Source organism: Gossypium arboreum, chromosome 7 (genome assembly GCF_025698485.1).
Source record: "Gossypium arboreum isolate Shixiya-1 chromosome 7, ASM2569848v2, whole genome shotgun sequence".
NCBI lineage: Eukaryota > Viridiplantae > Streptophyta > Magnoliopsida > Malvales > Malvaceae > Gossypium > Gossypium arboreum.
The window spans coordinates 2,482,676-2,497,291 of record NC_069076.1 but is presented as its reverse complement, the minus strand read 5'-3'; the positions used below and the strand labels follow the sequence as shown (position 1 = coordinate 2,497,291).

Genomic DNA, 14,616 nt, shown 5'->3' with positions numbered 1-14,616 from the left:
GCGGGCACAATATCAAAAGATCAAAACATCTATCAAGATGATGAACGGATAATGTGTATGCTCCGACTCTATCTTCCAACTATCAAAGCTTTTCAAGATCTACAAGAAAAAAATACAGACAACGTAAGTAAATTATGCTTAGTAAGCTCGTATAGAATATAACATAATTTGCTAAGTCAAGATTATTTAACTTAATCATGCATTGAGTCATAAAGCATCTATATGTTCATTTTATTCATTTTTGTACAGCAAACCTCGATAGTTCAATGAAGTATTTACTCTAATAGTGTACCTTTCTGAATAATTTATTGTTCCAAAGGATGCAATGATATCTTCTAACCATGGTCTTATGCATTTCCGAAGTAGTGCCACAGTATCTTTCAACTATGGTTTTGATCATTATCAATGTAATGCCATAGTATATTTCAACTATTGTCTTATTCGTATCGGATTTAATGCCATAGTATCTTTCAACTATGGTCTTACACATTTCTAGTTTAGTGCCATAGTATCTTTCAACTATAGTCTTATTCATTTTGATTTAATGTCATAGTATCTTTCAACTATGGTCTTTCTCATTTCGGGTAAAATGCCATGATATCTTTCAATCATGGTCTTTCTCATTTCTCGATCCAAGGAATTTGATGAACCAATCATATATAGATGAGCATTAAATTACAAAACATCAATCAATTAACTACTAAATTAACTTACAAACTTACCTTTACCAAAAACGATTCCAACAACAAAATCGGCAACTAGTCCAAAACTTTAGCTTTTTCTCGATTTAAATCCGATTGGTTCGTTTCTTGATCTAGATAATAATTTTCATTCAATTAAACCATTCAAGTAACTTAAAACATTAACTCAAACTTATAACCCTTATCAATGTGAATTTATAAAATTACCCTCAACATTTTAACCATTATGCAATTTAGTCCCTAAATATGAAACTTGCAATTTAGCCACTTTTATTCTTCATTCATGCTAGTCGAATTTCCTAGGGACCCATTACAACCTATATTTTTCATCATTTCACAACAATTTAAACAATTTAATCCCTAAATATTAAAATTACCTAAAATCACTTAACAAATTAAACTTATTTATCAACCAAGTTTAATATTCTATCAACTAAGTTCACAAACACACCCAATTCATTTATGGTAAGTCCCTAAAATTTTAACATTATTATGAATTGACCCCCGAATTAGCTAGATTAAGCTAAAACGATAACAAAAACGTAAAAATCACTAAAAATGGACCTCAAGAACAAATGCAGGCAAGGAAGAAGCTTGGTTGAACCCCAAATGCCCTCCAATGGTGATTTCAGCTATGAATTTTCTCAAAGAAAAAGATGACAACATTTGTTTTAGTTTTGTTTATGTTATTAATTTATTTAATTACCATTTTGTCCTTTAAAATCTAATCAAATTTCATGCAATTAGCCACCAAAATCGTCCACTATAATACTAAATGGTACATTTACCATTTAGGTCAAATTATTTATCCTTCCCTAGCCATTTGCCGCCTTTAACTAATAGTAACTTACTTTGAAACTTTTACAATTTAGTCTTTTTCACTTAATTAACTATTTAAACGTTAAAATTTCTTAACCAAATTTTAATACAACTCTAATAAATACTCATAAATATTAAATAAATAATAAATAATAAATTTTGACTCTTTTGTCAAAATTGTGGTTTCAAAGCCACTGTTTCCGGTACTATTGAAAATGGGTTGTTACATCATATTTAATAAATTTTGAAGAGAATTAGAAATATGGCAGACAAATAAAATCTATAAGGAATTAAATTGAAATTGAGATGGAAATCAATGTAGAAAATGGTGAATGTCGAAATGTGGAAAAATGACCCAATAGTAAAGTTTAAAAAGTTGGAAGACTAAAATTCAATTTGATCAAATTGAAGAAATACAAGTTATTAATGATTATTTTATATTAGAATGACTCAAATATGTATTAGTATGATAGAGATCATTTTTGGGACTAAATTAGAAAGATGGAAAATTATAAGGATCAAATTATAAATTTTCTATTTTTACCCTGAAAGGGAATAAGTGTAATTTTTTGCCACCCCTGGAAATATATTAGAGTATAAATTTGATTTATGAAGTTTGAGTTTGATAAGTGTCAATGTGTTATGATGAAAGTGTAATAAACAGTAAAAATGGGCAAAACAATAAATTTTTCACATAAGGAGATTTTGATCATTTTGTATGAAAATTTTGATGAAAATATTATTTTGATGAGAAAATATATGTTTGGGTTGAATATGAGCTGTTGGATGTGTTTTTAACTTCGAAAATAAACGTGGACCACACATTCTATATAATTTGACTTCAACTTTGATAATTTGGCTTGGTCTTAATTTTAAATGTGTTAAAAAAAATAGAAAATGGGACAAAATATGACCACCCCATCAACCTTTTAGTGTCACATGGCTAGAACTTTAGTCTCGTGTTCCGTGCGGCCTTAGACGGTCCTTTCTTGCAAACATTCTTAAGTCAGCTTAACCACCAAACAATTGAGGGTTCTCAAAGAATTCCTCCAAGGCACTAACTTATATAGCGAAAACAACTTAACCAAAAGAAGGCACAAAAGAACAAAAAGCTACAAAAAAATGCACAAGAGGTGTTTGAGTAAATGCTCTCAAAGAATTCTATTACTCTTAAAAACACAAGATACAATGGATGAATGAAGTGAGTTACAAGTGAATGGAAGGCTCTTTGTTTATAGTGGAGCTCCCCCAAAACTGACAGTCTAGATCAAGTTATATTGACGGAAGAGATTAGCCTATACTTTAAATCTAGGAATTTACAAGATTATACAATTAAATAAAATATAATCTTACAAGATATGATTCCCCTCAATCTTCTAAGATTAGTTCCCATATTTACCAAGGTAGCTTATATTGTCATATCTTCATCATTGGGTCATCTAAGCTTCAATCTGACAGGCTTCTCCAATAGTTCTTTGAATCGGGTCAGTTCTTATGGGACAAATAATCCCCATGTCAATGATAGACCTCCATGGGATGTATTGTGTGCGATGGTTATGGGTTTTGAATTGACATTAGCAGTTGACCCTTCATCTTCCTCTATTAGAGAAATTTCCTTTCCTTAACTAAGAGTTGATATTGTTAGAAATAATTCACTTGATTACCATCCTTAACCCAAATAAGACCATACTCAAATTGTAAAACAGATGAGGACACTTGTGAATATAAAATAAAAATAAAAAAACAAATGATTGAGATGAAAGGAGAGACCCCGTGTGGCCAAGGACAGACAATGACATATAGCCCCCACATTTCATCCTCCCACTAAAAAGAAAACATAAATAGGCAGTATGTTTGGTTCAAGGGAATTGCTATGCAATTACGTCTATATTCTAAGGGATCACCATTCCATTGTTTGGTTCAATTCATATCACAGAATACCTAATCTTCATTCCCTCGCTATTCGTTGAAAATGTTGAATAACCATTCAGCAGTAAACCATTTCAATGAACGACTTAAAACTTTTTTTTCTTACCAGCATACTCATCAAAAACCACAAATTTACAAGTTTTTCACCATTTTCTTCCAAACTTTCACTTTTCATCTTTCTATCAAATTGAGGGAAAGGAAAGCTCAGAATGTTGAATTCGTCTTTAGATAAACATCAATTTCCATAAGTAAAATTCAAGAACTTGAAAATTGAAAAATATGAGTATTTGATGCTTGGGTTTGATTTGGATTTCTAAAATTTCTTTCTCAATTGAAATTTTAACTTTCTTTTACTATTAACTTAAGCAAAAAGGTAATTTGTTTCTTCTTCTTTTTTTTTATCTCTTTTCTATGTTTTGATTTTACTCTTCTGGAGATTTTGGTAATTCATGTATGTTGCAAGTCCATGTTCTTTTCAATAATGTTCTAATGTTGATCATGGAGGACATTCTTTGTTTAAATATATAAATTTTGTCATTGAATCCTTTCTTATTTCTAGTAAATTGAGGTTTCTAACTTGAATGGATTGTAAAATAATTAGGAGAAGGCATTAAAAAATTTGCTCGATGCTTTCGAATCTATTTTTTTCTCTTAATGACATCACTTGTGCTTACTGTGAGGTCGACCGGAATCCATATTTGGCTGGTTTAATTTCATGTGAAATACAAGGGATCCCTCCGTTAGTTTCCATTGATCAATCTAACAACAAGGTGAAAAATGATGAAACTTCGGGATCAAGTTATGTTAAAAGTTCAAAAAAGTATTCACAAGCATGTGATGTTTTTACAGCAGATCAACTAGTTTCAGCCGCTACTGATGAGTGTAGTGGCAATGGGAAAAAGTATGAACCTATGGAATCATCTTGTTGTAATAGTTTTCAGAGTTCTTGTCAAGCAAATGAAGATTTAAGATCTCCAAAGTAAAAGGCGAAACTGGTTCTAAGAAAGGGGCTTATTGTAGAAAGAGTTATAGGCTATTGAAACAGTTAGTATAGTTGGTTTTTTTCTGTTATGAATTAGTTATGCTTGAGTTGTATAAATACATTAATAGTTGTAACTTTATGCAAGTGGAATATGCAGATACTTTTTTAACATGGTATCATTTGAGCCATTTTTTCTCTAAGTGGTTTGGGCCTCGTTTTTTTCTTCTTCTTGGGCTAGTACCGTTTTGATTGCTCGTGCTTTGTCTAGGGCACAAATCTTTATTTTTCTCTAAATTTTTATATTATCATGCTTCTTTGCTAGCTTTTCCATTGATGATAGTGATTTTCATCATCATTTGTTCCTTCATCCTTCCGATACACCAAGAATGATCATTGTTTCTCATCGTTTGACCGGTGTTGAAAATTATACTGTCTGGAGTTGTTCGCTTCAAATTGCTTTACCTGTAAAGAACAAACTCGGCTTCGTTGATGGTGTTTGCCTGCGTTCGGCTTATCTTGAATCTCTGCATGCTCAATGGGATTAGTGTAATGCCTTCGTGCTTTCCTGGCTTCTCAACACTGTTAGTTCAGATTTGTCTGCGGGGCTCGTCTTTGCTTCTGATTCTGCGGTGGTTTGGAAAGATCTCAAGGATCGATTAAGCAAAGTAGACGGTTCCCGTATTTTATTTCTCCATCGATCAATTGCGCATCTTACTCAAGGTGATGCTACTGTTTCCTCTTATTTCACGCAATTAAAGTTGCTTTGGGATGAATACACTGCTCTTGTCTCTTTTTCCGATTGTGCATGCGAGGTTGCCCATCAAAATTCGAGTCACATTCATCAACAGTGATTATTCCAATTTTTGATGGGTCTAAATGAGACCTATGCTGCAGTTCGAAGCCAGATTCTCTTGATGCAGCCTTTACCCTCGATAAATCAGGCATACTCTATGATTGTTCAAGAAGAAGCTTAGAGGAGTTTTTCTTCTGTTTTGTCGCATGTTTCCGATCCTGTGGCTTTATCTTCCACTGCATTTGGCAGCCGTAAGAAATTCACTGGTACCTGTGATTTTGCCTGATTTTAAGTTCAATTGGAAGAAGGCTTCTCCGGATGCTCTTGCTGTTTCCTCTGATGACTCTTCACTTAATCCTCAGAGTGTCACTACCTTCACTCCTCAATAGTATTCACAGATCCTGGACTTGCTGAATAAGAGTCAAGTTACTGTTGCACCTGCTGTGAATTGTGCAGGTATACCTTCTACTCCTTTTTCAGTTGATCGTAATTTTTCCTGGATTTTGGACACTGGTGCAACTAATCATATATGATTTGATTCAAAAAGTTTAAATTTGCCTATTGCTTACCCTCCTAACTCTCGTTTTGTTCAGCTTTCCAATGGTATACACTCTCTTATCACTTATTCTAGCTCTTTTGCTTTATCTCCTAATATTACCCTTACTGATGTTCTTTGTGTACCTATCTTTCACTATAATCTTATTTCTGTTTCCAAATTGGCTCACGATTTGCATTGTGCAGTTGTTTTTTACCCTAATTTTTGTCTTCTACAAGATCTCTCTAATGGCAGGATGAAGGAGATTGGTAGACACCTGCATGGCCTTTACTTGTTTGAGCATTCTTCAGCCCTGGTTAGGTCACCTGGTTCTCTTTCCTCTTTGTCCAACCCATTTTTTCATGCTTCTGTTTCTTGTATGACTTCTACTACAACTAAAATTCCCTTATGGCATGTACATTTAGGGCATGTGCCTATGCTCAAATTACATCGTTTGTCTTTCTTTGATAATTTGACAATTAATGAAGACTTCACTTGATCAGTATGTCCCCTGGCTAGACTGTCTAAACTGTCTTTTCCTATTAGTACTTCTAAGGCAGAGACTCCATTTAGTTTGATATATCTTGATGTTTGGGAACCTTATAGGGTGTCCACCCATTGTGGTCATCGTTTTTTCTTAACCATTGTTGTTAATCACACTCAAATGACCTGGGTGTACTTATTGAAACTTAAATATGATATTATTTTAGCTCTTAAATAAGTATCTCTTAGAAATTGCCCATGCTTTGCACTTTCAGTCGAATGTTCTAATAAAATTTTGGGGTAACTATATTTTAGCTGCTTGTTACATCATAAATAGGCTCCCTTCCTCTGTTTTAGCTTGGCAAATGCCATTTGAACTGTTCTATAACAAACCTCTAGATTTTTCTTATTTTCGTGTTTTTTAGTGTCTTTGTTTTATAGTCAAACCCTACTATTCTGATAAGTTTTCTCCCAAATCACTTCCTTCGATTTTTATGGGATATTTTTCTTCTCAAAGGGGTTATATTTTGTTTTGTTTGGAGTCTAAAAAGTTTTTTGTCAGCAGAAATGTCAAATTTGTTGAAGATGTCTTTCTTTTTCTGTCTACTTCTTACGAGTTTCCTGTTTTATCTCCCCCTACTCTAGAAAATATCATATTCGGATTTTCTACTCATTCCTCCTCCCACATCTGTTCCTTCTTCTCCAATAAATCTTCCTCTAGATACTCCCTTCAATATCCCGTATTCTGTTTCAGCTTCAGTAAGTACATCTCAACCTCCAATTTCTCCTTATCTACCCATTGTTGAGCCCAGGCGGTCTAGCAGAACTATTAAGCCTCCTTCTTGGTTAAGAGGTTTTGTTCATCCCTACCAATCTTTTTCATCTGCAGGTGCTTCTTCTCCCTCTTCTACTTCTTCTTCTCGTTCACCTTTTAATACTCACGCCTTTGTTTCTTCTCTTGTAAACATTACTGAGCCTCTTTTCTATTCTGAGGCTCGAAAGTCTCCCCATTGGATTCAAGCCATGCAAGAGGAAATTCAGGCCTTAAAATCTAATCATACATGGACTGTTGTACCTTTGCCTTCGGGGAAGGTTCCTATAGGCTGTAAATAGGTATACAAGGTTAAACTTCGAGCTTCTGGTGAAATAGAAAGATATAAAGCTCGTTTGGTTGCTAAAGGGTACAGTCAAAAAGCGGGGATTGATTATTTGGACATTTTTTCCCCTGTTGCTAAAATGGTCACTGTTCGAACCATTTTAGCTCCTTCTACTTCTTCTAGCTGGCCCCTTTATCAAATAGATGTATCCAATGCATTTCTTTAAGGTGACCTTTATGAAGAGGTCGTTATAACTTTGCCTGAGGGTTTTCGCAGCCAAGTAGAGCATATGGTATGTCGGCTGCAGAAATCATTGTATGGGTTGAAGCAGGCATCTAAGCAGTGGAATGCCAAGCTTACTGAAGCTCTTAAGTTGGCTGGTTTTGAGCAAAGTAAGCATGACTATTCTCTTTTCACCAAAAAAAAAAGAGGACAAGATGGTTATTATACTAGTGTATGTTGACAATCTTCTTATAACTGGAAATAACATGGATATGATTACTGACTTGAAAGGGATTCTGAACCGAAATTTTAAGATGAAGGATTTAGGAGAATTAAGATACTTTCTTGGTATTGAAGTTTTAAGGTCTTAGGAGAGAATTTTGTTCAATCAGCTGAAGTATGCACAAGAACTCGTCTAAGATACTAGTTTAAGTGAAGCGAATGTTGCTCTTACACCACTTGAGCAGAATCTAAAATTAACAATGGCAGAATTTGATGAAGTAATTTAGCAGCATCAAGAAGATAAGTTGATAGAAGATAAAACAGTTTATCTGAGACTCATTGGAAAATTGATCTATTTAACCCATACAAGGCCAGACATCACCTTTGCTGTCACTCATCTTAGTCAGTTCATGTAAAATCCAAAACAGTCACATATGGAAGCAGCGATGAGAGTAGTGAGATATATAAAGAGAAAACTAGGGCTTGGAATTTTCTTGAAGGCCATTAATAAACACCAGTTGGTAGCATATTGTGATTCAGATTGGGCCTCTTGTCTAATGTCAAGAAGATCAGTTTCAAGTTTCTGTGTACAGTTAGGAGACTCACTCATCTCCTGGAAATCGAAGGAATAGTGTGCTGTGTCTAAATCTTCTGCTGAAGTAGAATATCGAAGTATGGCAACTGTTACATTAGAACTGGTTTGGATTTCAGGCTTATTCAAAGAACTGGAGATAGGTGTAACTGAACCAGTGAGACTGTTTTGTGACAACAAAGCAGCCCTTCAAATAGCAGCAAACCCGGTATATCATGAGAGAACTAAGCACATAGAGATCGATTGCCATTTTGTAAGAGAAAAGATACAAGAAGGGCTTATAGCTACTGAATACGTTTCAACAACAGATCAACTGGCAGTTGTTATGATGAAGGCCTTAGGATCACAACAGCATAGTTTTGATTTCCAAGTTGGGGTTAAAAAATGTTGTTACACCTCCAGCTTGAGGGGGAGTGTAGAAAAAGTTATAGGCTGTTGAAACAATTAGTATAGTTAGTTTTTTTTCTATTATGAATTAATTATGCTTGATTTGTATAAATACATTAATAGTTGTAACTTTATGCAAGTGGAATATGCAGATACTTTTTTAACACTCATGAAATCTGTCTTTGTTTTGGGGTGAAGAATTCAAATCCAGTAGTTGGAACGAGGACCATATGTACAAGGATATGGAATATTTTCTTTTCAAAATGCTGGGAGAGGAATTTCAATTAGAAAGTGATGCGATTCAAGAAGTTCTCAGTAAACCTTCATACGAAATCATATATCATTGTTAATTGAATTTTAAGTCAATATTACATTTGTTTAACTGCTAATCAAGTTTTATTTTTTAATATGCAGATAGATGTGGATGTAACATGCAAAAGGTATAGAACTATGAATAATGTCCTCGTTTTAGAGGACCTTAAGTTCGTATTAAACAGATATGCAATTACTAAGCTTTGTCAGTGCAATTTATCGTGCATTATTTGGGAAAATTAAGTTTCTATTGTTATTTTATTATTGTTCATTAGCGTTTTAATGGTGGTTTACATTGCAAAATATGATAATCCTGAAGGTTTTCTTAACGGTTGTGAATGACATTTCTCTATTTACTATGGTATGTTTGAACTTGTTAGAACTGATGGATATTCCTTTCCTCTCTCTTGACTTATAAGAGCATGGAGAAGCTTCTTGACCGGTCGATGTTTACTTTATATATGAATTTTAGTTTACCTTGTTTCGATGTTTACTTGCATATGAAGATGAAGAAGAAGAAAAAGATAGTTTCCAATTTTTTCAAAGAGCCGTGAAGGAATATAGAGCTACAATGAAAGAATATTATAAAGCTGTAAGTCTTGAGTTTTCAAAATGTCAGTCCTTTGTATTTGCACAATGCCATTTTTCTCAAATGTCCGATGTTGTTTATACAATATCTATCTCTTTTATATTCTTAACTTCTATATGTTCTTTGTCAGGTTGTTGATGTTTTTGCTAAAGGGGATCAAGATCAAGCAAACAAAATTCTCGAATAGATAACATATATGTGTAGTTCGTAGATACTCTTTGCTTCCAAAAGGATCGAGATACAAGTTAAATTAACCTATTTTTCCTGGGAACTTACGGATGAAGTAGATAAAGAGTAGTAAACCGAGTGAAAGGAAGTTTTTCCAAAGTTAAGCTTTGATGTCAGTTGTTCAACTTTGTTAGCAATGCGTATCTGGCTGTAGGAGCTTTGTTTTTTTTAATTTAAACTTAAAAATACGAGTTTCGATAGGCATTCAGTGTTAGGTAATTGGGTATTAATATACAAGTTAAATGACTCCAATGAAGGATTTTGGTGTGGCATAGACAATTTTTTCAAGAAAAGGCTCACCAAGCAGATGAAGAATCCAATCAAAAGAGTTTTGAAACTCGGTTAGCTTCTTATTCTTCGACCATGTTTGCAGAAGAACCTTGTTGGTTCTTTCATTCGCTCTCACTCTCTATTATCGTTTTCTCTATTGTATTTTTCAGGAACACCGAGATAGAAGAAGAAATGTTGTTCGAGTTGCACGATCATGGCATAAGGGAGGCAATCCAGCTTTTGAAATATCACTTAACTTCACTAGCTGGCTTCCTATGTAACTTTTTGATGCTGTAAAATTTAACATATAGATTATGACGTATAAGTTAATGATATCATGTAACTTTTGTTAATGTATGAAATTATGTTTGGATATAAAATATAACTCTCAAGTTATTTATTACTTTTAATCTTTTGCTTTTTTAGTTTAGAGGATAATTAAATTATTGGTTTCGCTAATAATATTCTAGCACATTAGATATGCATTGTAGTTAAAAAAAAATAAAGTAGGTTGTATATTATATTTCTAATATTATATATTATATATTATTATTAATTCATATTTTAATAATAATTATATTAAGAGTGTTATTAAATTATATATTTTATTGTTATTAAATTGTATTTAATAATAATTATATTAAAATATAATTAAATTATTTATTATTTATATACAATTTAATAATAATCCTATTAAAATCTAATAATAATAAAATAATCATTTACTTAAAAAGAAATTATGATAAGGGTATTTTGATCATTTAAGTCTTTTTCCTTATGCTATTACAATATCTATTCCATTCAACTAAACACAAGAATACTATTACAATTCTATTCTATTCTCATTTAACTAAATAATTAAATTATTATTACAGCTTTATTCAATTATAATCATATTCCATTATAACTTTATTTCATTCTCCCCAAACGTGGTGTAAGTGGTGTATATTTATAAAGAACATTGACTTTAGGCGTTGAAAAGTATCCTGAAAGGTGCCTTATATTTCTCTATTTCTCTAAAAGCCCAACAACCAGAGTCATCCAAAGGCCTAATGGCCCCAACTCCAAAGAAGACCAAAACTAAATAAAGGAAGACCTTTGACTGCATTTCTTGAAATTAAGTTTTTATTATTATTTCTTTTATAACATTGAGGCATTTAAAGCATGGTTATTAGACACAAACATACATCTAATAAGAAAATATTCAAAATATTAATGTTAAGTTTGGTAATTCACATATTTTAATATATGAATAAATAATAAATTAATTTAATTAGTATTATTTAACTAATCGTACAACTTATTTTTAATAAAGAGAAGAGAATTTTTTCATTTATTTTAAAGAGGTATTATTTTTCATAAAATTATTATTATTTTTTAATTTTAAGTTTAATTTCGTACTAATTATTTTTATTATTATGTTTTATTATTGTAATAATAAAAATTCGTCCTACAACACCATGAATCAAAGGAGGCATATAAAGAAAGTGATTATTTTTTAAAATTGGGATTGTATCCACTACCTTTCAAGTTCCATTGTGCGATAAAAACACTTGGTCGATTTCCACATATTGTGACGTCAATCTCATTACATAATGAGCAGGCTCACCGACAACTTAGGCTTCCTACAAGTCAATGATCCAACTTTTGAGTCTTTCTTTATTAACATTATTGAAGCATGGAAAGAAGACTCGCACCGGCTCTTCAGTTTTTAAATAAGAAAAAAACATAGAAAAAAGTATCAAAATAGCGGCCATGGAAGCTAGTTAGAAGTTTCAACTAACAGTCATCTCTTATCTTTAACTTCCCACTTTCATATCACAAAATTTCAGTAATTCTGTGGGAGGAAAATTAGAGAGAAATTGAGCCAAAATGATGATGATGAAGGGAGAACAGTGGTCTAATCTAGGCTCAACGATGGCGGCCATTATGTTCGCGTATGCCATGTTCCGACAGTATTTCCCTCCACAACTTCAGGACTATATCTTTCGATATGGTAAAAAGCTGTCGAATTTCATGTATCCTTACGTTCATGTAACCTTCGATGAATTCATCGGCGAGAGGATGAAGAAAAGTGAAGCCTTCTCAGCAATTCAGAACTATCTCAGTGACAAATCTTCTTCAAACGCTAAGCGACTCAAGGCTGATGTTGTTAAAGATAGTCAGTCTTTAGTTCTTAGCATGGATTATAACGAAGAAATCACCGATGAGTTTAATGGAGTCAAGCTTTGGTGGTCTGCTAATCGAACTACTCCCAAAACACAACAGTTTTCATTTTATCCAGGCGCAGATGAGAAGAGGTTTTACACTCTCAAGTTCCATAAACGAGACCGGCAAGTCATCACCGGAATTTATCTTAGCCATGTGTTGAAACAGGGGAAGGCTATCGCTGCAGATAACCGGCAACGGAAGCTCTACTCGAACGGTGGAGGCCAAGGCTGGCTTGGTCACCGAAGTAGCTCAACATGGACACATGTGGCCTTTGAACATCCTGCAACATTTGATACATTAGCAATGGATGAAAAGAAGAAAAGGGAGATCAAGAAAGATCTAGTGAAGTTCAGTAATGGGAAAGCGTATTATGCTAAGATTGGGAAAGCTTGGAAACGTGGTTATCTACTTTATGGTCCTCCAGGAACTGGCAAATCCACCATGGTTGCTGCCATGGCTAACTTTTTGAACTATGATGTGTATGATCTTGAGCTTACAACAGTTAAGAACAATGTGGAATTGAGAAGGCTTTTGATTGAGACATCAAACAAGTCTATCATAGTGATAGAGGACATTGATTGTTCTCTTGATCTTACAGGCCAAAGGGAAGAAAAGAAGAAGAAGAAGAAAGATGATAAAAACGAAGAGGGCGATCCAATTAGTGCAATGTCGAAAAATGAGGAGAGAAAAGAGAGTGAGGTAACACTATCAGGGCTGCTGAACTTCATTGATGGAATTTGGTCAGCTTGTGGGGGTGAAAGAATCATTGTTTTCACCACCAACCATGTTGAGAAGCTTGATCCAGCTTTAATCAGGAGAGGAAGAATGGATAAACACATTGAAATGTCATATTGTAGGTTCGAAGCATTCAAGGTGTTAGCCAAGAACTATTTGGACATTGATTCTCATCCACTTTTCGGAGAAATTGGCAATTTGTTAGAAGAAACAGATATGACACCTGCTGATGTTGCTGAGAACTTGATGTTGAAATCTGATGATGATGATGATGAAGAAGAAGAAGTTGAAACTTGTTTGAAGAATTTGATTGAAGCACTTAAGACTGCAAAAGAGGAAGCAAGCAAGAAAGCTGAGGAAGATGCTCGTTTAAAGGCAGAGAAAGAACAGAAGGAAAAGGAAGCAGCAGAAAAGGAACAATCTGTTAAAGAGGATGTCACACAAGATGCAGTATCAGCCAAAGAAGTGAAAGACAATGGAGTCATCCATTAAAAGCCCTCGTCGAGAAACGGTGAGATCTTCCACGATATTCATGTAAAAGGTCTAAATCCATATTTATGAGGTGCCATAAAATGGAATAAAATTGTGGTACTTTGGTGTCAAAGATATTCCCTTATAGGTTTGTCTCACTATTATGACTATTTGCAATCTATTTGGCCGGCCATCTTTATTGTTCTGAATTTTCCAGGTGAACTAATAAGATACATTACCAATAGATTGTGTTAGTTCTTACCAATTTTCTTGCTATTTGTAAAATATGTCTCTTGATCATCAAGTTTCACACATATTTGCCTGCTATCATTCATTCATATATATATATATATATATAATACTTAAACTCATATATAATACACCTTAATGGAAAATGACATAACCAGAAGTAGATTTCCTGTCTTCAAGGCATGATGCCTAGCTTGTATCAGTATAGCATTCCAAGCCGGTTGACCCTGACTTTTTATACACCAAACCATGCTCAACCGTCTTTCAAATACTTGAGTATACACTTCACAACCCTCCAATGAATGTCCAAAAGAGCCTTTGTAAACTAGCTCACTTTGTTAACACTATATGCTATGTCTGGCCTGGTCAGACATATCTGTTTATAGAGATGAACATCTACAAATGGTTCTCCCTCACCTTGTGTCAACTTTGAAAATCCAACCATTAGTGTAGGTGTTGGATTGGCCTCTATCATGTTTGCCTTGGATAATAGATCAAGAATGGACTTCTTTTGATGAAGTACTAGACTTCGGATCACCCTTTGAACTTCAACTCCCAAGAAGAAACTGAGGTCAACTGAATCTTTTAAATGAGAAAGCATCATTCAACTACTTCACCGGCATGTCTATTTCATTTGAATCATCACTTGTAATGATTAAGCCATCTACCTAAACCATCAAATACAACTTGGACTAACAGGTGTTTCTTATAATCAATAATGTGTTTGCTCTTGATACCTTAAACCTTAGCTTAGAAACTATTGTCTAATGGGGTTGTTTATGGAGAAGA

General features: G+C 33.6%; 1 protein-coding gene and 1 long non-coding RNA gene across 9 annotated transcripts; both read left to right on the top strand.

Annotated features, from left to right (window-relative positions):
- Window positions 1-4,644: 4,644 nt before the first annotated feature.
- LOC108489531 (uncharacterized) lies at window positions 4,645-10,546 on the top strand. Of its 8 annotated transcripts, none has more exons than XR_008285392.1 (8): window positions 4,686-5,151; window positions 5,326-5,680; window positions 5,999-6,075; window positions 8,961-9,077; window positions 9,177-9,202; window positions 9,581-9,666; window positions 9,794-10,232; window positions 10,332-10,546. It is a non-coding gene; the product is annotated as an uncharacterized LOC108489531 (long non-coding RNA). The 8 variants fall into 8 exon arrangements; XR_008285391.1 differs by having other exon boundaries at window positions 4,716-5,475; window positions 5,587-5,680; window positions 6,015-6,075; XR_008285390.1 differs by having other exon boundaries at window positions 4,716-5,475; window positions 5,587-5,680.
- A 1,253-nt stretch (window positions 10,547-11,799) lies between these two features.
- Window positions 11,800-13,822, top strand: LOC108489523 (AAA-ATPase At3g28580-like). The gene has a single exon (XM_017794145.2). The coding sequence runs from the start codon at window positions 12,034-12,036 to the stop codon at window positions 13,597-13,599; it is 1,566 nt and encodes a 521-aa protein (XP_017649634.1). The 5' UTR covers window positions 11,800-12,033; the 3' UTR covers window positions 13,600-13,822.
- The last annotated feature ends 794 nt before the right edge of the window (window positions 13,823-14,616 follow it).